The sequence below is a fragment of the Aquarana catesbeiana genome, linkage group LG12 (assembly GCF_042186555.1).
Source record: "Aquarana catesbeiana isolate 2022-GZ linkage group LG12, ASM4218655v1, whole genome shotgun sequence".
Taxonomy (NCBI): Eukaryota; Metazoa; Chordata; class Amphibia; order Anura; family Ranidae; genus Aquarana; species Aquarana catesbeiana.
Window position 1 is genome coordinate 5894448 of NC_133335.1, and position 24427 is coordinate 5918874.

The following is a 24427-nucleotide window of genomic DNA, read 5'->3' on the forward strand; positions in this document are numbered from 1 at the left end:
AAAAAAGGACAGTCTTCCTTTTTGTGTAAAGAGACTCAATGTTGCATTCCGCAATTTTTTCGTTTCTGATGGAAGCATAATCCCATATTGTGTAGCTGTGCATTAAACACTGAAAGGTTTTACCCCCCAGGACTGAATCTGGACATCTATGAGGGACAGATCACAGCGTTACTCGGTCACAGTGGAGCTGGAAAAACAACATTACTGAATATACTCAGTGGGATGGGTGGAGCCACTGGTGGTGAGTATTTCCTCTCTTAAAAATAGATGGGCATGGAGGGCAGGAGGCGGAGCCTAGCAGAGCAGACATGCATTGTTAGAGCTCCACACCGCTGAGGAGAGAAGAGAAGGACAAAGCGGAGCCTGCAGGCTCAAAAGGTATCCATTTGAACCTTTTTGCCCCAGGGAACAAACTGTGAAAGTTTGGGCAGGAAATATGGTACTGGGAGGAAACCGTGGCAGAAATAAAAATCACCTCACAAAGAGCTCACAGGCACTCACTGCAGCTGAAGCAGCTCCAGTCACCTCACAAGATACAGCATCAGGGCGCTCTCACAGACAGAAAATGTCACAGCAAGACTCTCCATTTGAGTCAGATACAGAACAAATCCTCTCACAAACTTCTCCACAAGCCTCCTCAGTATCCCCAGTAATATTATTACAATTTGAAAAGATGCTTCATAAGGCTTTAAAACAAACCTCAGACCAAATAACAAAAAGCCTAACCAAAGAAATAAGAGAGCTGGGAAACCACACCGCAGCTTTAGAAATAAAAATGGATGAAATTGAAATTACAACCCAAGAAAATATAACAGAATTGGAACAATTAAAAAAAGAGAATTTAATACTTCAAACTAAGCTTGAAGATTACGAAAATAGAGCCAGACGTTCAAACTTACGCATAAGGGGAATACCTGAAACTGTGACAGACCTGCAATCTACTATTACTGCTCTATTACAAGAACTAAAGCCAGATATCCCTATTGAACGTTTAGAACTGGACAGAGTACACAGAGCCCTCACAGCCAAAAAGAAAGATGGACCCCCACGTGATATAATCACAAAATTTCATTATTACAGAACGAAAGAACAAATACTAATTGCTGCAAGAGAAAAAAAGGAACTTAATTTTCAAGGACACAATTATCAAATTTTTGCTGACCTATCCCAACTTACTATTACTAAAAGACGATCCATGAAACCCCAACTAATGAAACTGCAACGCCACAACATTATGTATCAATGGGGCTTCCCCTTTTCAGTCAGATTTAACTACCAAGGTACAATTTACAGAAGCAGATCAGCAGATGAACTACAACAAACCCTTTTAAAATTAAATCTGACAGAACCCACAAGCAGCAACACTCCCACACGCAGAAGAATGGCATCATCTTCACCTTCAGGCAGCACCCAGAAAATTTCAGAACAAAATGGGAATCACCATTCTCACAAAAGAGGCCGTTATGCCACATCATCCATGGACCAAGAAGATTCAATGGACTGACATCCTAATTCCTGATATCTCTTTAGCCCTCCTCATATACTAAGAGATGGTTCTCTATAAAAAACCTATATTTATAACTGAATGTAACTGCATTCTGATAGTCACACACTGTGTGGGATCATGTTACATTCCAGTTATATTTCTTATTACTTCTGATTCATATAGCCTTAGAATATATAAGTGAAATAAGGAAATTCTTGTTCAGTTATATATTATCAGGTAATAACAATAGATTTATTACTTTTTAGGACAAATATGTTCAATAATCCAGAAGTAATGGAAGCTTTTTCTTTCTTTTCTTAAAACAAATATATTATTACCTAACTAGTTCCTAGAATTATGTTTTTGTTTATTCTAATCTGAAGCAATACAACCTCAATTTTATGAGTTAACATATCTAAACAGTTACGTATGAATAAAATATGTAATTGTTTACTCTAAAAGGGTTAAAATCCCAAAATAATTAAAACTATCTTCATCAATACCAAAGTTATTAACAGTACCTTTCTAACTGAATTATTTAGCCTAGGGCAAGACTAACCATATACAACCACCCTGGAATAAATAATTTCAACAAAAACTATATTCTGCACTCCAATTAATGAAACATCATTTTGATGTCTTTTGACATAGCACTTCTCTCCTGTAAGCGGAAGATCCGTGTACCCCCATTAGCCCTCCTCATTCTCCCATCCATATTATGTGGGAGTGTGACAAAGGCACTTATTCCCCTGAGAGAGATATTTATTCTCTTTCACGGGTAAATTGTGATTACTTGCAAAAAATAATTTATACAATGTATCATCTAATCTCGTATGTTTTTTGTTTACTCTTTACTCCAGAATTCACTGGTTTCTTTTCTATCTATTCATCTCTTCAGTCCACACAGGTTGATCTGCGCAGTCAGCTCTGCACAACAAAAAGTAAGTCAAAACTATTTGATCTATTGCCATGGCACCACTGAATATACTTTCCCTGAATGTTCAGGGAATAAATGTCCCTCAAAAAAGGACCAAAGCCTTCCGTACTTTCCATAACAAGAAGGCTCATATAGTATGCCTCCAAGAAACACACTTCACCAAAGATTCTACTCCAAAATATATTTCTCCTTTTTATCAACAAATTTACACGGCTTCTGCCTGTACCAAGCAAAGGGGAACTCTAATTGCATTTCACCGATCCACACCATTCACCTTATCATCAGAAATTAAAGACCCAGAAGGTAGATACCTGATACTCATGGGTTATATAATGGATACAGCAATCACGGTGATTTCCTACTACGCTCCTAACAAACAACCTACACCATTCCTCTCACATATATTACAAGTGATTAATACACACAAAATAGGAACAGTGATAATGTGTGGGGATTCGAACCAGGTCCTCCTCCCATTTCTAGATAAATCACCTTTTACACCATCCAAAATAACCTCTAGATTACCTTTTTCTCAACTTCTTTCCAAATACAATCTGGTAGATTCATGGAGAGAAAGTAACCCAATGAAAAAGAAATTCACTTATTTCTCGCACCCTCATCAAACCTTCACCAGAATAGATCATATTTTTCTAACAATAGGAATGATACCAGAAATTATTGCATCAGATATCATTCCGATTCCGTGGTCTGACCATAATGCAGTATACACTACTATAGCCTCAGCCATACCAAAAGCGCATGACCCAACGTGGTACTTACCGGACATAATGCTCAAACACCCACTACATCAGATGGCCATTGAACAAGCTTTAAAGGAATACATATCAATTAATAATACAACAGACATTTCCCCAATAACACTGTGGGAAGCTCATAAGCCTGTCTTGCGTGGTACAATACAAAGACAAATGGCACTATTTAAACGGGAACGCAAAAATCTAGCAAAAAAACTAGAACTCAATTTTAATGCAGCCTACATATCATTCCAAGATAATCCATCTCAGAGTACAAAATCTCATCTGGAAAAATCTAGATTGGAATACGATCTATTTCTCACGGAGTCAGTTGATAAATCCCTCAAACGCTCCAAACACAATTTCTACATGAATACAAACAAACCAGGTACATATTTGGCTCGGGCATTAAATTCAACTAACAAATCTTTCAAACCAATACGTTTGAAATTATCAAAAAATGTTTACACTTGTAATCCAGTTAAAATAGTCCATAAATTTCACTCACATCTCGCAACTTTATACAAGATAAACAATGAATTTAATCCTACAGAGGCTGAATCCTTCTTCTCAAAAATAACCTTACCTGAGTTATCTCAAAATCAAAAAAGCAGTTTGGATGAGCCTATAACTATAGATGAAGTTGCTAACGCCATAAAAGACCTAAAACTTAATAAAAGACCAGGCCCAGACGGCTACTCGGCTTTATACTATAAAACATTCTCAGAAATACTCTCTCCCATTCTCACTGAAACTTTTAACAAACTTCTAGATGGACATTCTTTTCGGCAAGAAACACTAATGGCAATTGTTTGTATGATCCCAAAACCCCTTTCTGATGATACTTCCTGTGTGAATTATCGGCCTATCTCTCTGTTAAACCTCGATATTAAATTATTAGCAAAAATAATAGCAAAACGCCTCAATAGCGTTATAGGAAAATTAATACATAGAGATCAAGTAGGCTTCATGCCAAATAGACAGGCAGGCGATGATATACTCAGGGCAGTGTTATTGGCACATATTGCTAAAAAACGGAAAATCCCTTTATGTTTTCTATCTCTCGATATTAAGAGGGCATTTGACACAGTATCCTGGCAATATATGCAATATTCATTACAAAAATGGGGTTTTGGACCCCACTTTTTAACATGGATCAAAGCATTATATAATAAACCCAAAGCCTATATAAAATATGCTGGATACAAATCTGAAGCCTTTAATATCGAAAGAGGTACCCGACAGGGTTGCCCATTATCTCCCTTATTATTTGCCCTTATACTCGAACCCATGGCCCAATACATCAGAACAAACCAAACTATAACTGGCATTGAAGTAGGAGGTATTACACACAAATTATGTATATTTGCAGACGATATATTACTTTTTCTATCATCACCACAGGTCTCTGGTCCTAACTTAATACCAGCTCTTGATGGGTTTGCAGCCCTATCCGGCCTTATGATTAATCCTAAGAAATGCCTAGTGCTTAATATTTCACTCACAAACATGGAATTGATCCCGGCTAGGGCTGCACTCCCATTCACATGGGCAGAAAAATCAATCCCATATCTTGGAATTCATTTAACAGCATCTCATTCTGACTTATTCTCAACCAATTATCCTCCTGTATTAAGACAGATCACAAATCTAATAAAACAATGGTCGCAACTTCCTTTATCCTGGATAGGGAAGATTAATGCAATCAAAATGACTATTCTACCCAAATTGCTTTATCTATTCAGAGTCCTCCCTACTCCAATTCCTTCCTATTTTTTGAGAATAGTACAAAAAAGAGCAACTTCGTTTATATGGGGCTCTTCTAAACCACGTATACTTATACACACACTACATCTTCCCAAAAATAAAGGAGGCCTGGGATACCCTAATTTTACTAACTACTACAGAGCAGCACATTTGGCCAGTCTATCCAAATACCATGCAAAACAGGAAATCCCATTATGGGTATTTATAGAGGCTTCAGAAAATGACCCTCTATTAATATCAAATTTATTATGGCTTGATCCTAAAGACCGCTTTAAAATTCATAATCCCATAACTAAACACTTCTTATCTCTCTGGGATAAACTAAAAACCAAATATCAGTTACAATCTCCACACAATCCTCTCCTTTCTTTTATCAGAAATCCGGCCTTTTATCCAGCATGGATCTACCCAAATTCTTTTAAAGCTTGGACAACATCAGGCATTCAGACACTAAATGACTTCATAGCATCTAAATCATTCCTTTCATTCCCATCGCTTAGAGAAAAATATGATCTACCAAACTCTGAGATATTTAGATATCTCCAAATCAAAAATTTCTATACACCATTCCTAAAGGGGGATACACCATTATCCCAATTATCCATTTTTGAATCAATCTGTACAAAAGATCCATTTGCTAAAGGTACAATTTCATCACTTTATAATCAATTATATGGAGTAGCAAATCTTAATAGACCCTCTTACGTTCAGAGGTGGGAGGAGGACCTGGGACGAACTTTAGAAGACACGGACTGGTCTAACATATGGCTCACATCTAAGTCATCTTCACCCAACATCTTAGCACTGGAGACAAATTATAAAGTCCTAACTCGCTGGTACCTTGTACCCGCTAGAGTGGCAAAATATTCACCTAATACCTCAGCTCTTTGTTTTCGAGGATGCCCAGAAATAGGCACATATTTACACATATGGTGGACGTGCCCAGTAATCCAAACCTTCTGGAAGGAAGTCTTCGTGATTGCATCTAAAATATTTAAAAAAAGAATACAACCAGATCCATATTTAACTTTACTTAATCTAAAACCAAAATGGTTAACACTCTCTCAATTCAAACTTATGATCCAACTAATAACGGCTGCAAAACAAACAGTGGCCAAGGCATGGAAATCTCCTACATTGGTACTAGCAGAAACAATTCACAGAATGAATAATACAATGTCCCATGCTAAGATGGTAGCCATCGATCAAAATCAAATTCCAAAATTTGAAAAACTTTGGCATCCTTGGATAAAACAACAGTTCCTGTCAAACTTCAATGACTCTGTCCTGTTGCCATGGTAACAGATTAAATGACTTACAGAGACACTCATTCTAAGGCTTCAAAGAGAACTAAAAAGAATAATAAACTGACGAGCGGGACAACCTTGCGGACCATACCTCTACCTTTCAACCCTTTTTCTTCTTTCTCTTTCCTTTTCTCCACCTTACGATTAAAGCTCATTATCAGAATTTATTTGACCTATATACACTCTACTTGTAAACAATATGTATAGTGGGTATAAATCATTTAAATACCTACAAAAGTAACTAAGGAAATGATATATATCTTTAATTTAGGTTTACGTGAACCCAATGTTTAATATTTGAAATTTCATGATATTTACCTATATAAACCCTACTGTAAAACAATGAGCTTACTTTATAGATCCTTGTAAACTTACTTTATGTATCTTTATAACATTGTATACTCAATAAACTTCTTTTGACAAGGAAAAATAGATGGGCATATAAAAATAGATAGGCATATAAAAAAGAGATAGGCATGACCTCTACAGTCTGTGTCCAGGGCTGAATGTAAACACTGCCGGGCACATTTGCTAGTGTAAATGTGGCCTAACATTAAAAAAACCTGACCCAAATCCAATACAGTGTCCATCTCTCTACTTATATTGAGCTTCAAAGAGCCCTCTGACAACACTGTGAACGAGCAATGGTGTCATTATCTTAGTGTGCATTATGGGTACATGACTTCGAATCTTCTGATAGGACCAAAACCAACACCTGAAATACAGATGGAGGCTCAAGTATATGTTTTGGGTGGAGATGACCTTTAACGTCATTTTGTCCTGATGGTAGGGTCTGCCAACATCTATGGCCATCCTCTATCAGACCTCAGTCATCGTCAGGAGATCCAGAGAAAGATCGGCTTTTGTCCGCAGATCGATATCAACTTTGAGCTTCTATCGGTGAAGGAGAACTTGGACGTTTTTGCTCAGATTAAAGGAGTTCCTAGAAGTAAAGTGAAATCCGAGGTACAAACCAACGCAGATGTGCAGATATACATCAGCAATAGACAGCTGCGAATGGGAGGTTTGAATTTTTGCTGATCAGATTTATTTTATAGGTAGAAAAGGTCCTTTGTGACCTGGACATAGAGAACATTGAAGACCTGAGAGCCAATAAACTGAGTGGAGGTCAGAAGAGGAAGCTGACCCTGGCGATTGCACTATTAGGGGACCCCGAGGTAATCTTTTCAAGTATTTTTTGGCTTTCATTGCAAAAAAAAAAAACACTTTGTGAGAAGCAGCATGGAGCATTAAGGGCGCATCCATTTTCTTAAAGTGGATTTAAACCTGTGAAATGAAAAATGAACAAAGCCCCGAGTGTGATTTCTGTCTACTCGCACAATCTTCTGCTATCTGCATGAGAGTCAGTTCTGACAGTCTATGCCAGGGGTGTCAAACTCATTGTGGGCTGCATCAGCATTATGGTTGCCCTCAAAGGGCTGGTTGTATCTGTAAGACTAGATGTCCAGAGCACCCCATCCCCCTTACATCAGATGTCAAGAGTCCCCATCCTCCCTTTCATAACAGTGTAACCCCTTTACCTTGTGCTGCTGCCGGGAAGAAGCTGGGGGCAGAGCTGGGAAGCAGAAAGTGCAGGGTCTGGAAGCCGACCACTGTATAGTTGCCAACAGTGTAAAAAAATGTTAGGGGCTTTTTTTGGATGTGGAAGGAGTCACATTTTAATTAGGGGGTGGGGCATGAATTTGTAGGCGTGGTATAGAAAATGTAAAAATGCGGCGTGCAAAGCAGTCCTCCTTACATCTGGTGTCCCTATCAGTCCTCCTTACTTGTCGTGGTGTCCCCATCAGTCCTCCTTACATGTCGTGGTGTCCCCATCAGTCCTCCTTACATCTGGTGTCCCTATCAGTCCTCCTTACTTGTCGTGGTGTCCCCATCAGTCCTCCTTACATGTCGTGGTGTCCCCATCAGTCCTCCTTACATGTCGTGGTGTCCCCTTCAGTCCTCCTTATATATCAAAATTTAAAGGCTGCGCTACAATAAATAACATGAAACGAATGAAATAATAAATGCATCTTGACAAATATCCATTTCTATGCGTGAATTATAACAATTATATGTGATGACAGTGACGACATGACCGACTCAATAATAACCAAAAAAAATATATAGACAACGTAAAGTCCAAACTGCAAAGTGCACAAAAAGTATATAGTTCATATAAAAGCAAGATTTATGCCAAGAAGAGAGTGGTGAACATCCGAATGGTGTATAGCATATGATTGAATCACCCAGGGTTCAGTGATGATAGAAAAAACTCCTCCACCTATGTAGAAAGATGTCCCCTTACCGATTCCTAAGATCTCTTTTCAGGAGATCAAGCAGGCATATGGCTGTGTAACCCCAGCCATGACTGCCCATTACCATGTCATTACCATGTGCTGACAGGTCGGACGGCCTTGGAGACAGAACAGCGGGCTGTGAGTACCAGCTCAGGAACAGCCTTTGTTACTTATTTTTACATGACAACCGAGTGACCATTCGCCACACAGAGGATTCCCATCCTAGAAGTTTATGAGTGTCACCTTCTTGGTCTGTACCCGAGGCTGGGGTTACACAGCCATATGCCTGCTTGATCTCCTGAAAAGAGATCTTAGGAGTCGGTAAGGGGACATCTTTCTACATAGGTGGAGGAGTTTTTTTCTATCATCACTGAACCCTGGGTGATTCAATCATATGCTATACACCATTCGGATGTTCACCACTCTCTTCTTGGCATAAATCTTGCTTTTATATGAACTATATACTTTTTGTGCACTTTGCAGTTTGGACTTTACGTTGTCTATATATTTTTTTTGGTTATTATTGAGTCGGTCATGTCATCACTGTCATCACTTATAATTGTTATAATTCACGCATAGAAATGGATATTTGTCAAGATGCATTTATTATTTCATTCGTTTCATGTTATTTATTGTAGCGCAGCCTTTAAATTTTGATTTGTACAACAGATGGATGTGTCTCACATTGCATGGTTGCAGCTTGTTCACATATCATTTTTTCACTTGGGGATAGCGCAGTAATTTTTTTCAGTTTACAAGTCCTCCTTATATGTCATGGTGTCCCCATCAGTCCTCCTTACATGTGCTGGTGTCCCCATCAGTCCTCCTTACATTTGGTGGTGTCCCCCATCAGTCCTCCTTACATGTGTTGGTGTCCCCATCAGTCCTCCTTACATGTCATGGTGTCCCCATCAGTCCTCCTTACATGTCGTGGTGTCCCCATCAGTCCTCCTTACATGTCGTGGTGTCCCCATCAGTCCTCCTTACATGTTGTGGTGTTCCCATCAGTCCTCCTTACATGTCGTGGTGTTCCCATCAGTCCTCCTTACTTGTCGTGGTGTCCCCATCAGTCCTCCTTACATGTGGTGGTGTCCCCATCAGTCCTCCTTACATGTGGTGGTGTCCCCATCAGTCCTCCTTACATGTCGTGGTGACCCCATCAGTCCTCCTTACATGTCGCGGTGTCCCCATCAGTCCTCCTTACATGTCGCGGTGTCCCCATCAGTCCTCCTTACATGTCGTGGTGTTCCCATCAGTCCTCCTTACATGTCGTGGTGTTCCCATCAGTCCTCCATACTTGTCGTGGTGTTCCCATCAGTCCTCCATACTTGTCGTGGTGTCCCCATCAGTCCTCCTTTCATGTGGTGGTGTCCCCATCAGTCCTCCTTACATGTCGTGGTGACCCCATCAGTCCTCCTTACATGTCGTGGTGTTCCCATCAGTCCTCCTTACATGTCGTGGTGTCCCCATCAGTCCTCCTTACATCTGGTGTCCCCATCAGTCCTCCTTACATCTGGTGTCCCCATCAGACATGCAGACTGCGCCCCATGACATGCAGACTGGCCCCCCCGTGACATCCAGACTGTGTGTAGCCAGCTTGTTGCTGTTCCCTGCTCGCAACCAGCCTGTGTCCCCTCCTCGTGTCCCCCGCTGTCATCCAGATGGAGCCAGGTGTCTCGTTGTTTCTTCATGATGCAGCCGACTGCACCTAAATGAGGAGGGTGCAGATCTGCTGGGAATGAAGATGGCCAAAAAGTTAGAGGGGTTTTTAAACTAGGCGATGGGGGGAGGGTCCAGAGACAGTGATAGCCAGCACGGAAGATATTCCAGAGGGTAGTATTGGGGGCATTAGTGGTAGGTTAACCAAAGCACAAAAACACAAGGTAAGTATAGTAACAAGTCCTAGTTGCAATCTTGAAACACCCAATACGAGGACAATATGCGACTGGTCTAAACTATGTGGCATGTTCACTAATGCAGGAGCATGGCGGACAAGATGGGTGAACTAGAGATACTGTTGTACAAGGAGGATTTGGATTTTGGGAGAATTTCAGAGACCTGGTTCAACAGCTCTCATGATTGTCTGGCAAACATTCAAGGGTATACCCTATACCGCAAGGATAGAGAGAGTAAAAAAGGGGGAGGGGTATGCCTATATATCAAGAATAATGTACAAGTGAATGTGAGAGATGACATCACTGAGGGAGCTAGGGAGGAGGTGGAATCTTTATGGGTAGAGCTCCAAAGGGATGAAGCTAAGGGGAAAATAATACTGGGAGTATGCTATAGGCCCCCTAACCTGAGGGAGGAAGTGGAGACGGATCTCCTATCACAAACTGGATTAGCAGCAAGGATGGGAAGTGTTATCATAATGGGGGATTTTAATTATCCAGACATAGACTGGGCGGAGGGAACCGCGCATTCATTTAAGGCTCGCCAGTTCCTTAATGTCTTGCAGGACAATTTTATGGGTCAGATGGTAGACGCACCAACTAGAAATAAAACATTACTGGATCTACTGATTACCAACAATACAGACCTGATCACGGATGTGGAAATACGGGGCAATTTAGGTAACAGCGATCACAGGTCAATTAGTTTCAGTATAAATCACACAAATAGGAAACATGAAGGGAACACAAAGACACTGAATTTCAAAAGAGCCAACTTCCCTAAACTACAAACCTTGCTAAAAGGCATAAATTGGGATAAAATATTAGGAACAAAGAATACGGAGGAGAGATGGGTTTGCTTTAAGAGCATATTAAATAAGGGCATTAGCCAATGTATCCCATTGGGTAATAAATTTAAAAGAGCGAACAAAAATCCTGGATGGCTTAACTCCAATGTAAAAATGCATATAAAAGCAAAGGAGAAGGCCTTCAAAAAATACATGGTTGAGGGATCATCCTCAGCATTCAGACTTTATAAAGAATGCAATAAGAAATGTAAGGGTGCAATTAGGACAACTAAGATAGAACATGAAAGACACATAGCGGAGGAGAGCAAAAAAAATCCCAAGAAATTCTTTAAGTATGTAAACAGTAAAAAAGGGAGGACAGACCATATTGGCCCCATAAAGAATGAGGAAGGACATCTGGTTACAAAGGATGGGGAGATGGCAAAGGTATTGAATTTATTCTTCTCCTCAGTCTTCACGAGTGAATCGGGGGGCTTCAGTAACCAAAACTGAAGTGTTTATCCTCATGACACAACACAGGAAGCACCTCCATGGTTAACAGAGGACAGAATTAAAATTAGACTTGAGAAACTTAACATTAATAAATCACCGGGACCAGATGGCTTGCATCCGAGGGTACTTAGGGAACTCAGTCAGGTGATTGCCAGACCGTTGTTCCTAATTTTTACAGACAGTCTATTGACTGAATGGTACCAGCTGATTGGAGAAAAGCCAATGTAGCACCAATATTTAAAAAGGGCCCAAAAAACATCCCTGGGAATTACAGACCAGTTAGCCTAACATCAATAGTATGTAAACTCTTGGAGGGGATGATAAGGGACTATATGCAAGATTTTAGTAATAAGAATGATATCATTAGCAGTAATCAGCATGGATTCATGAAGAATCGTTCTTGCCAAACCAATCTATTAACCTTCTATGAGGAGGTGAGTTGCCATCTAGATAAAGGAAGGCCCGTAGACGTGGTGTATCTGGATTTTGCAAAAGCATTTGACACAGTTCCCCATAAACGTTTACTGTACAAAATAAGGTCCGTTGGCATGGACCATAGGGTGAGTACATGGATTGAAAACTGGCTACAAGGGCGTATTCAGAGGGTGGTGATAAATGGGGAGTACTCAGAATGGTCAGGGGTGGGTAGTGGGGTTCCCCAGGGTTCTGTGCTGGGACCAATCTTATTTAATTTGTTCATAAACGACCCGGAGGATGGGATAAACAGTTCAATCTCTGTATTTGCAGACGATACTAAGCTAAGCAGGGCAATAACTTCTCCGCAGGATGTGGAAATCTTGCAAAAAGACCTGAACAAATTAATGGGGTGGGCGACTACATGGCAAATGAGGTTCAATGTAGAAAAATGCAAAATAATGCATTTGGGTGGCAAAAATATGAATGCAATCTATAGACTGGGGGGAGAACCTCTGGGGGAATCTAGGATGGAAAAGGACCTGGGGGTCCTAGTAGATGATAGGCTCAGCAATGGCATGCAATGCCAAGCTGCTGCTAATAAAGCAAACAGAATATTGGCATGCATTAAAAAGGGGATCAACTCCAGAGATAAAACGTTAATTCTCCCGCTCTACAAGACTCTGGTCCGGCCGCACCTGGAGTATGATGTCCAGTTCTGGGCACCAGTCCTCAGGAGGGATGTACTGGAAATGGAGCGAGTACAAAGAAGGGCAACAAAGCTAATAAAGGGTCTGGAGGATCTTAGTTATGAGGAAAGGTTGCGAGCACTGAACTTATTCTCTCTGGGGAAGAGATGCTTGAGAGGGGATATGATTTCAATTTACAAATACTGTACTGGTGACCCCACAATAGGGATAAAACTTTTTCGCAGAAGAGAGTTTAATAAGACTCGTGGCCACTCATTACAATTAGAAGAAAAGAGGTTTAACCTTAAACTACGTAGAGGGTTCTTTACTGTAAGAGCGGCAAGGATGTGGAATTCCCTTCCACAGGCGGTGGTCTCAGCGGGGAGCATTGATAGCTTCAAGAAACTATTAGATAATCACCTGAATGACCACAACATACAGGGATATGTAATGAAATACTGACACATAATCACACACATAGGTTGGACTTGATGGACTTGCGTCTTTTTTCAACCTCACCTACTATGTAACTATATAAGTTCATGTAACTCAGCTGTGTTCGTCGGCAGTAGCTCTGCGCTCCGTTTCTTTTGTCTGAAATCCGCACATGCGCAGTAGTAGCAGAGGATATTCTCCGTGTGTTCAGTGGAGGGGGGGGGCCTCCCCTTTCCACTGAACACAAGGGGATTAGTCCTCACGGCGGCAGCGGCGGCCATCTTCTTGTAGCCCGCCGGCTGTTTTTGCTAAAACATTCCTGATTTTCCCGGGACAAAAAGCAAAATCCCAGGAATTTAATCGGGACGAGCTGCAATTGGGACAAGGGTCCCAAGATCGGGATTGTCCCGGGAAAATAGGAACCGTTGGCAAGTATGCCAGAGGCGGGCAGGAGGCTGCTGAATGCTGAGACCAGGGGAGGTGGAGATGAGGGGGTGCCATGGCTGCATAGAGAATCTGTAGAACGAGTTCTGTACTCCTCTTTGCTGCTGACTGCTGAGACAGGGAAGGGGGTGAGAGGCAGAGACAAGCTTCTCCGTGGCTGCAAGGAAAAGTGCTGGATCTGGCGGAGGAGTTCTGTCTTCCCCTCTCTGTTGACTGCTGAGACAAGGTGGGGCAAAGACAGTGGGGTTGTCGCAGCTGCAGGAGAGGTGCAAGGGCCACAAGAGATGGTGAGGAGGGCTGTATTCAGCCCATGGGCCTTGTTTTTGACATATGTGGTCTATGCTAATACCAGGCAATTTTGGGAGATGGCTCTGTCCCTGCTCCAGCATACAGCAGGTGATTGACAGTCTTAGCTGTGCAGGTTACCTTATTACATTGTGTAGAGGGGGTGTGTCCATTCCCACCACTCAGGTCTCAGATTACACTCAAGTCATTGTTCCGTGCTGTGCAGTGTGTGACATCAGATCTCCACTCCCTGCTTTCTGGAGCTCAGAATTTGTATTTTTTAGGAGGCAATAGAGAAGAGAGGGCTGCAGATAAACAGGTAAAACTTATGTAGGAGGATTTGCTTAATTTTTGTGTATCACTTGAGGCCAGTCACCTCACTGGGTATATGGGAGGATTTACAACCACTTTAAATTTTATTTTTAAGGGCGCTTTCTGCCCATTTTTATTAAAGCAAAGCTCAAGTTCCACACACACATGATTTTTTAGCATTCTTCTTCCACCAAATAAATACACAATCTGACTCCTGGCCAGAGATCTTCTTTTGTCTGGGGTGGAGCCCTGGGCCGTAGTCACATCTATAAAGACAGCCCTCCACACACCTAGACTGCTGGTGGACCCAGGTTGGGAGCTTCATCCCTTCAAAGTCTCTACAAGCCTCTGGGCTCCAGGACCAATTCCGAGTTTTACCAATCTCTGAAGAAACATAAAATCCAGTTTCCCTTGTATGACATGAGCACCCTGGAGTGCCTCAACCTGCCTGGATCAAAACCATGGTGATAAAAATCTCTTTCACACCATGGCACCGCACTTTTTTTTAATACGTGGTAAAACTAACATCTTACAATTTAAGGTTTCTCATTTCTCTAAAATTGTAGAGGACATGGATGAGTATTAAATTATATATGAAGTAAACATAATTTATGGTTTTGACTGAAGTTCTCTTTTAATCGCTGGTATGCAACACAAATCTTTACAAATATCTCTTCTATTTTTAAAACTGCCCTCCTTTTAGATTCTGTTGCTGGATGAACCGACGGCTGGTCTTGACCCCTTCTCCAGGCACCGTGTATGGTCTGTTCTCAAAGAGCGCAAAGTTGGCCACGTCACCTTATTCAGTACACAGTTCATGGACGAAGCTGACATCCTTGCAGGTGCGGTGCTTTAAGGTTTTGGTGTCCACCTTTCTGGTGTAATTTAAACCCTTAGGGCCCTTGAGAAACATTTATTTTAAAAAATCTACTCAAGACTACTCTGTAAAAGTTCACATGACCAAGCATGTGACCTTAGCTATCAATTGGGCTATTTAGGGCTACAGCAAAGGTTGCCTTTTGAAAGACCAATCTCTGTAATCAGATGCATCCAATTTGGTTTATCCCAACTCTCAAACTTGCTTGTCACGGCATACAAAATGTTTAAACTTGTTGGAAATTTTTATACATGTCTGACCATTATCTTTTAATTTGGTTCCAGACCGTAAGGCTGTGCTCTCCAATGGGAGGCTAAAATGCGTTGGGAGTTCTTTTTTCCTAAAGCGAAAATGGGGCATCGGCTATCACTTGAGGTGAGCATGGAGATCCAAACTTGCTTGTAATGCTTTGAGACTTGCAGAAAATGTAGTTGATGCACTAAGCTTAGGAGTCACCAAACAATTCCTCTAACATCTAGACTGTGGTGCAAACACAAAGGGTCTCATACCTGAACCTTCAAGAAGGGTTAGGATTCACCAATCAACTCCTCTACCATCTAGACTATGGTGCCAACACAAAGGGTCCCATACCTGAACTTTCAAGGAGGATTAGGATTCACCAAACAACTCTGCTAACATTTAGACTGTGGTGCAAACACGAAGGGCCTCATACTTGAAATTTCAAGGAAGGGTTAAGGTTCACCAGACAACTCCTCTAACATCTAGACTTTGGTGCTTTTACAAAGGGCTTCATAACTAAACTACACGGAAGGGTTAGGATTCACCAAACAACTCCTCTAACATTTAGGCTGTGGTGCCAACACAAAAGGTTTCATACCTGAACCTTCAAGGAAGAGTTAGGATTCACTAAACAACTCCTCTAACATCTACTGTGATGCCAACACAAAGGGCTTCATACAGGAACCCACATGGAAGGGTTAGGATTCACTAAACAACCTTGAACATCTAGACTGTAGTGCTAACACAAAGGTCCCTCTACTGGAACCTGCAAGAAAGGGTTAGGATTCACCAAACTACTCCTCCACTATCTAGACTGTGGTGCTAACGCAAAGAGCCACATACCTAAACCATAAAAGAAGGGTTAGGATTCACAAAACTACTCTTCTTAACATCTAGACTGTGGTGTAAACACAACAAAGCCTCATACCTGAATAACCAAGGAAGCTTTAGTTGCCTGGAGTCACCAGGTCTACACTACAACAATAGAGAAATAAGCCTAGTTGGGTTTATGAAAATGCAGAAACTTCTATGCTGTGGGTCAATGTGGTAAATACAGAGAAAAAAAACGTTTTGGTCATTTCAGCATAGACTAACCATCCACTATTGTTGTGTCATTAAACCGTAATCTCTGGTATAGCAAGTGGCCCTTTTTAAGACTAAGTCTGACATTTCCAGCTCCAAAGGAATATAAGGTAGACCCATATGAAGGATCCATGTCCCTCAAAAGTGTGGAGAGTGTTTTAATGATGAATTTTGACTGATAACTTTGTATTTTTTGGGTAACCAGGATGCAGGTGACCCCATCATGTGACACAGAGGCCATCACATCCCTCATAAAGCAGCACGTCTCCAGTGCCAAACTCAGCACACAGAATGTGGAGGATTTGACGTTCACCCTGCCATTCCTGAACATAGATGCCTTCCCTGGTACGGGGATCATGTCATAGCCTGGGGGGGCATAAAATGGAAGTATACATTCATTTGTAGTGGATTCATAAAATAACAGGGAAAGGAAGCAGAGAGTGCACGGACCAGGAGCATCGAGCTAAGAGTACCGCAAAGTTCCTGACATATTTATATGATCCCTAAGTCAGAAAAGGCAGCATGGAGATAAATGTAATGCATTGATTACACTAACCTCCTACTGTCCTTTTCACTTCTATATCCTGAAGTTCTCCTTTAACACTGAACTGTTTTTTTGCAGCTCTGTTCTCTGACCTGGAGGGATATGTGGGCCGAGACATTGTAACTTACGGAGTCTCTATTACTACGCTGGATGATGTGTTCCTGAAATTGGAAGGAGAGGCCGAGATCGAAAAAGGAGGTGGGTGACGTTTTTATGTTTTTATAATCTGGCAGTTCTAATGTCTGAAATTCTGCAAATTTTTACCAATTCTTAAATGCGGTGGCTGCCCCTACTTTACCAACTCGCAAAATAAATGCCAAATCTGGGAGCCAGGGCCTTAAAAAGGGTCTGCCTGACCCAAGATGGCTGTTAGAGCCACATTGGGTGGCAGCATCCAATGGGATAGCTTCACTAGTGACCCAGGAAACCATAGAGGGATCATGTTCCTCTTGACCTCTTCTCCAACTGCAGTGTCACTGCAGAAGAGTACCACCTGCAGTGGAGAAATAGAGAAAATAGACTGCATCTGCCTACTATACCCCCCCCCCCCCCCCCCCCTTAACAGATGCTGTCCTTGGCATTAACACAAAGTGGAAACAACAATAACAATGCTGATAAAAGCACAATCAAAATATGGGTAGGCAGAAACAGCTCAAACAACTGCACAGCAGAGCTGCCCTCGGTTAGACTGCAAAGAGTGCCGGCTCTCTTGATTTCCCGTAGAATCACTTGGCAAAGGCTCAACTGCAGGCAGTGACTCGGGGGGCCTCAAGTTACAAGGGGCCAGGCATGTCTTCTATTTTCTCTTCACCTGAGCCCAAGGTTGAATCTTCGGATGAGCCAGTACAGTCTGTGGTACTGGGTGGTGTGGGTGGGCATTCCTGGCTCCCAACTCCAACATTGTCAGGCTCAGGACTGTGAGAGGCCAAAGACTAGGGATGAGTCCGATACGTTCGACTCGAACATCGGGTGTTCACCGAATAGCGAACAATTGGGGGTGTTCGCGGAAAATTTGAAACACCCTTTGAAAGTCAGAGGGGGGCGGGGCGAGAAGATGAATGGACGTGGTGGGACATTTTTATTTTTTTTTTTTTTTAATAAAGGACTTGTCCCAAGCCATGTCTTCCCATTTTTACCATTTTGACACTTTTTTTGTGAAATGGTAGGGGTACATTTGTACCCCGTTACCATTTCACACACGGGGGAGGCCTGGATCTGGGGGTCCCCTTGTTAAAGGGGGCTTCCAGATTCTGATAAGCCCCCCTCCCGCAGACGCCCACAACCACCGGGCAAGGGTTGTGGGGATGAGGCCCTTGTCCCCATCAACATGGGGGCAAGGTGCTTTGGGGGCTACCCCAAAGCACCCTCCCCATGTTGAGGGCATGTGGCCTGGTACGATTCAGGAGGGGGGGCGCTCTTTCGTCCCCCCCTCTTTTCCTGCGGCCTGACAGTTTGCATGCTCGGATTAGGGTCTGGTATGGATTATTGGGGGGACCCCCACACCATTTTTTTTAAATTTTGGTATGGGGTTCCCCTTAAAATCCATACCAGACCCAAAGGGACTGGTAATGGACTGGGCGGATCCCATGCCATTTTTTTAATGACTCAAGCACCACCTGCAGTAGAGAAAGTAGACTGCACTTGCCTACACAATTTATATGAAGTTACCAGCTCACTGGATTTCTAGCAGGATGAACAGGATTTTGTATGCACTTTAAAAAAAAAAAGACTTTCAATTGTATATTTAACAAACCAAAAAGAGCCAAGGAGTTCAGGTTTACATACTCTTTTTAACTACATTCCAAGGCTAAGCTTGAGGTCAAAATTGCTACCAATGTGGTAATAAGGACTATATTATCATGGCGATTAATGACAATGAAATATGCCACAACAAGGTCTTTGCAATTAAAGTTTTGCTGTCTATGTCCACACACCAATACTTTTCTCATCTTGAATGGTTAGATTACGGCGTTTTTGCCCAAGAGCAAAATGAAGAAGAGGATCACTTCTCCTCAGAGCCGGAGGATTCTATCCTTCTGATGTCGGACTCCGGTACACCCACCATCAGTGGACTGGCATTGTGGAGACAGCAGGTGTTGGCCGTGGCGAGGATACGATACTTGAAACTTATACATGACATAAAAGGCTTTCGATCCATGTAGGTGTAATCGGTTTCTGGCTATCTCTGATATGGCGGGACCGGGGTATGGTATAGAGAGTTATTCCATGTGTAAAATTCTGCTTATTTTAAAATGTACACAGAAGACCTGGCTTGCAATCGGCATCCTAACTCATTTCTATGGTGCTCAGTGGGGCTGAGGTCAGGGCTCTGTGCAGCACTCTCAGGTTCCCCCAAACCAAAATGGTCAAGCCGTGTCTTTATGGAGCTGGTGTTGCATACAGAAGACCTCGCTCACATTTGGCATTCCAACTAATCCCAAAGGTGTTCAGTAGGATTGAGGTCAGGGCTCTGTGGAGGCCACTCATTGTTCTCCACACCAAATTGATCACACCATGTCTTTATGGAGCTGGTTTGTACACAGGGGCTCAGTCATGGTGGAACAGAAAAGGGCCTTCCTCAAATTTTTACCACAAAGTTGGAAGAGCACAATTGTCTACGATGTCTTTGTATGATGGAGTAATACTACTACCTGTCACTGGAGACACCTGAATGCCAACATTTGGAGAGGTGGGCCCATATAGTATACTTTTCTCCTAAGATATACAGTATACTACTTTTGGATAATTTGATGGGTGGGTTACTGCCAACCACACCTGTCAGATGCAATATAGGAATGGAACTAGGAGACTGTGTGTAGTTGTCCTTAATCTAATATGCATGTAACATACCGTCTTGAATTTCAGACTTCTTCTGCTGGTATTGTTCATCCTTCCCCTGGTTACCACCACCATACTGTTGAACATTTTGCACTCCACATACACCTGGGAGCTGACTCCACAGCTTTACTTCCGAAGACCTGGAGATCGGGCCCATAGATATTACTCCAATCTTCTCATCATCAACACCACTGGTACAAAACCAAAAGGGCCGTCATTTTCAGTTATCAGCACTCTAAGCTTAAATATTTTATTTGGCAAATCAAAAAAATTCTCAGTCTTAAAGCAGAACTGAAGCAGCAGTTCCCAGAACATTTACTATAATGTCCAGGCATGTTCCACCTTATGGTGACTTAGATTGGCCTCCTCCAGCTATGCATGGCCCATGCTCTACCTCGTCACTGCAATCTCCTTCTAGGCTTCTTCGGGCCTGGCATCTTCTTTCTTCCAACATTAGTGTGCGTTGCAGTAACATCTTCCTGTCACCCAACTCCATTTGCTTATAGATGCCGGAAATGTACACTGCACTGTTCATTCACTACACACAAAGTACTAATAGACAGGCAAATTATTTTTTGGGGCAGAAGAAACATATAGGGGTTGGTTTACTAAAACTGGAGAGTGCAGAATCTGGCGCAGTTCTGCATGGCAGCCAATCAGCTTCTACCTTCAGCTTGTTCAGTTAAGCTTTGACATTAATAAAAAACTGGAAGCTGATTGGTTTCTATGCAAAGCTGCACCAGATTTTGCCCTCTCCAGTTTTAGTAAATCAACTCCATAAAGTCTCTACTCCTTGGAGTCTATTTATAAAAAGATCTCTGTGGAAATGCCTCAAGCGTTCTCACAACTGTCAAAGATATTATTGTCAGCTCCATTTAGAGGCTGTATTGCAGAATTTTCCTGAAATACCCCAATGAAGAAAATACTGCATTATGGCCAGTACTGAATATGTAAAGTATTCATACCCCTTGAAATTTCCCACATTTTGTCATGTTACAACCAAAAACGTAAATGTATTTTATTGGGATGTTATGTGATAGACCAACACAAAGTGGCACATAATTGTGAAGTGGAAGGAAAATGATAAATGATACAAATAAATCTGTGAAAAGTGTGGGGGGGCATTTGTATGGCGCCCCCCTGAGTCAGTACTTTGTAGAACCTCCTTTCTCTGCAATTACAGCTGCAAGTCTTTTTGGGGATGTCTCTACCAGTTTTGCACATCTAGAGAGGGACATTTCTGCCCATTCTTCTTTGCAAAATATCTCAAGCTCAGTCAGATTGGATGGAGAGCGTCTGTGAACAGCAATTTTCAAGTCTTGCCACAGATTCTCAATGTGATTTAGGTCTGGACTGTGACTGGGCCATTCGAACACATGAATCTAAACCATTCCATTGTAGCTCTGGCTGTATGTTTAGGGTCGTTGTCCTGCTGGAAGATGAACCTCCGCCCCAGTCTCAAGTCTTTTGCAGACTCTAATGCCCGGTACACACGGTCGGATTTTCCGACGGAAAATGTGTGATAGGACCTTGTTGTCGGAAATTTTGACCGTGTGTAGGCTCCATCACACATTTTCCATCGGATTTTCCGACACACAAAGTTTGAGAGCAGGCTATAAGATTTTCCGACAACAAAATCCGTTGTCGGAATTTCTGATCGTGTGTACACAAATCCGACGCACAAAGTGCCACGCATGCTCAGAATAAATAAAGAGATGAAAGCTATTGGCTACTGCCCCGTTTATAGTCCCAACGTATGTGTTTTACATCACCACGTTCAGAACGATCAGATTTTCCGACAACTTTGTGTGACCGTGTGTATGCAAGACAAGTTTAAGCCAACATCCGTTGGAAAAAATCCTTGGATTTTGTTGTCTGAATGTCTGATCAATGTCCTACCATGTGTACGGGGCATAACAGGTCTTCTTCTAAGATTGTCCTGTATTTTGCTCCATCCATCTTCCCATCAACTCTGACCAGCTTCCCTGTCCCTGCTGAAGAAAAGCATCCCCACAACATGATGCTGCCACCACCATGTTTCACGGTGAGGATGGTGTGTTCAGGGTGATGTGCAATGTTAGTTTTCCGCCACACATAGCGTTTTGCTTTTAGGCCAAAAAGTTCATTTTTGGTCTCATCTGACCAGATCACCTTCTTCCACATGTTTGCTGTGTCCTCCACATGGCTTCTCACAAACTACAAACTGGACTTCTTATGACTTTCTTTCACCAATGTCTTTCTTCTTGTCACTCTTCCATAAAGGGCAGATTTGTGGAGAACACGACTAATAGTTGTCCTGTGGACAGATTCTCCCACCTGAGCTGTGGATCTCTGCAGCTCCTCCAGAGTTACCATGGACCTCTTGGCTCTTCTCTGATGAATGCTCTCCTTGCCCAGCCGGTCAGTTTAGGTGGACGGCCATGTCTTGGTAGGTTTGCAGTTGTGCCATACTCTTTCCATTTTCCGATGATGGATTGAACAGAGCTCCGTGAGATGTTCAAAGCTTGGGATATTTTTTTATAACCTAACCCTTCTTTAAACTTCTCCACACCTTATCCCTGACCTGTCTGGTGTAATCCCTGGCCTTCATGATGCTGTTTATTCACTAAGATTCTATAAAGCAAACCTCTGAGGGCCTAACGGAACAGCTGTATTTATAATGAGATTAAATTACACTCTGGTGGACTCTATTTAATAAATAGGTGACTTTTGAAAGCAATTGGTTCCACTAGATTTTAGTTAGGAGTATCAGAGTAAAGGGGGCTGAATAAAAATGCATGCCACACTTATCAGATATTTATTTATTTTTTTTTACTTTTGAAAATCATTTATAATTTTCCTTCCACTTCACAATTATGTGACACTTTGTGTTGGTCTATCACATAAAATCCCCAAAAATGCATTTACGTTTTTGGTTGTACCATGACAAAATGTGGAAAATTTCAAGGGTATGGATACTTTTTCAAGACACTGTATATTACTCACATTATGGCGATTTGTGACAGATGTGTGAATACTTGAGGCATCCTCACAGCAAAAAAAAAAAAAAAAAATTGATCTATAGGCAAAAGACAATGTTACCAAAGAGTAAAAAAAATTTCCATTTGTAGGAGTCAACCCTACAACCGCCTGAGAATGTTTTTACTACTAACCCGTACATGTCACTAAGCTTTCTTTTAACTAAACCATAACCTTCCATAATGGTGACTTCCAGTATTTCTCCACATAGGTCTTCCCATTGAGAATCTTGTTCATGGTATCACGGCTCAAGATATTGCAGTGGATGTTCTGGATGGTCCGTATGATGAAAACACTACGGCCTACAACGGCGCTATAGAGATCACACGAGGCAACAACACGGTAATAAAACTTTGTTACAAAGTAACATTTCTCCCCCACTAAGGATGCTGAAAATAACCCAACAGGACATGTCTCCTACCATATTCCTGATCTATACAGCACTGACACATCAGAGTGTAGCAGTACTGATAACATTATCACTTGTCTCTAAATCAAGAAAATCATGCTACAGTGGAACCTCGGATTACGAGCATAATCCGTTCCAGGACTATGCTCGTAATCCAATGTACTCACATATCAAAGCGAGTTTTCCCATTGAAGTCAATGGAAACGAAAATAATTAATTCCTCATTGACTTCAATGGGATGCAATACCGCATGCGGCCAGAGGCGGGGGGCGCCGGAGAGCCTCGGAAACTGCCGAAAAGGCCCGAGGGACACTTGGTAAACCTCGGAAGGACTCCGTTCACGAGCCTTCCCGAGGTTTGCCGAGGTCAGCCAAACTGTCCTCGAGCCTTTCCGTGCATTTCCGAACAGCGCCGATTGGCGACTTTCGGCTCTGCTCGGCTATGGCCCCCCCCCACCTCAGGCCAAAAGCGGTACTGCACACCCCTTTTGGCCTGAATCCTACTCGTTTTGCAAGACTACACTCGCAAACCGAGTTAGGAATTTTAGAAATATAGTGCTCGGTTTGCAAAATGCTCGTTAACCGCGTTACTCGCAAACCGAGGTTCCACTGTATTCATACTTATACAATATATAGTATGTGTACCCCTGACCATCACGCCTATTTGAGATTGTTGGACATCCCGTTACAAAACCATGATTAATATGCAATTTTTAATTGAGTTGCCCCCTTTGTGGCTATAACATCCTCCACTCTCTTGGGAAGACTTTCCACAAGATTTTGGAGTGTGTCTGTGGAAATTTGGTTTCATTTGTAAATTACTGATTTTGGATGAGAGGATCTGGTTCCAATTCATCCCAAAGGTGTTCAGTGGGGTTGAGGTCAGGGTTCCATACAGGACACTCAAGTTCCTCCACCCCATACTGGCCAAACCAGTTATCCCACTTTTGTGTCTATAACAGCCTTAACACTCCAGAAAAGGCTTTCTGCAAAATCTTGAGTCTGTGGGAATCTGTGTCTATCTGTGAGGTCAGGTGCTGATGTTGGAAGAGAAGACCTAGCTCATAATCTGCATTCTACCAAAGGTGTAGGGTT

At 42.1% G+C, this 24427-nt stretch overlaps 2 protein-coding genes across 4 annotated transcripts in view; both read left to right on the forward strand.

Annotated features, from left to right (window-relative positions):
- The window catches only part of LOC141113854 (ABC-type organic anion transporter ABCA8-like), a 233996-nt gene that overhangs the window by 183738 nt on the left and 25831 nt on the right, over positions 1-24427 (forward strand). The window lies entirely within an intron of this gene.
- LOC141113853 (cholesterol transporter ABCA5-like) overlaps positions 1-24427 on the forward strand; it is a 106536-nt gene that overhangs the window by 56278 nt on the left and 25831 nt on the right. For all 3 annotated transcript variants that reach the window (XM_073607177.1, XM_073607176.1, XM_073607178.1), the window contains 10 exons: positions 131-241; positions 7043-7218; positions 7311-7430; positions 15028-15166; positions 15486-15576; positions 16730-16869; positions 17147-17266; positions 19031-19226; positions 19934-20100; positions 23136-23266. In XM_073607177.1, coding sequence (XP_073463278.1) covers positions 131-241; positions 7043-7218; positions 7311-7430; positions 15028-15166; positions 15486-15576; positions 16730-16869; positions 17147-17266; positions 19031-19226; positions 19934-20100; positions 23136-23266 — 1391 coding nt within the window. The remainder of the gene's footprint in view (positions 1-130; positions 242-7042; positions 7219-7310; positions 7431-15027; positions 15167-15485; positions 15577-16729; positions 16870-17146; positions 17267-19030; positions 19227-19933; positions 20101-23135; positions 23267-24427) is intronic.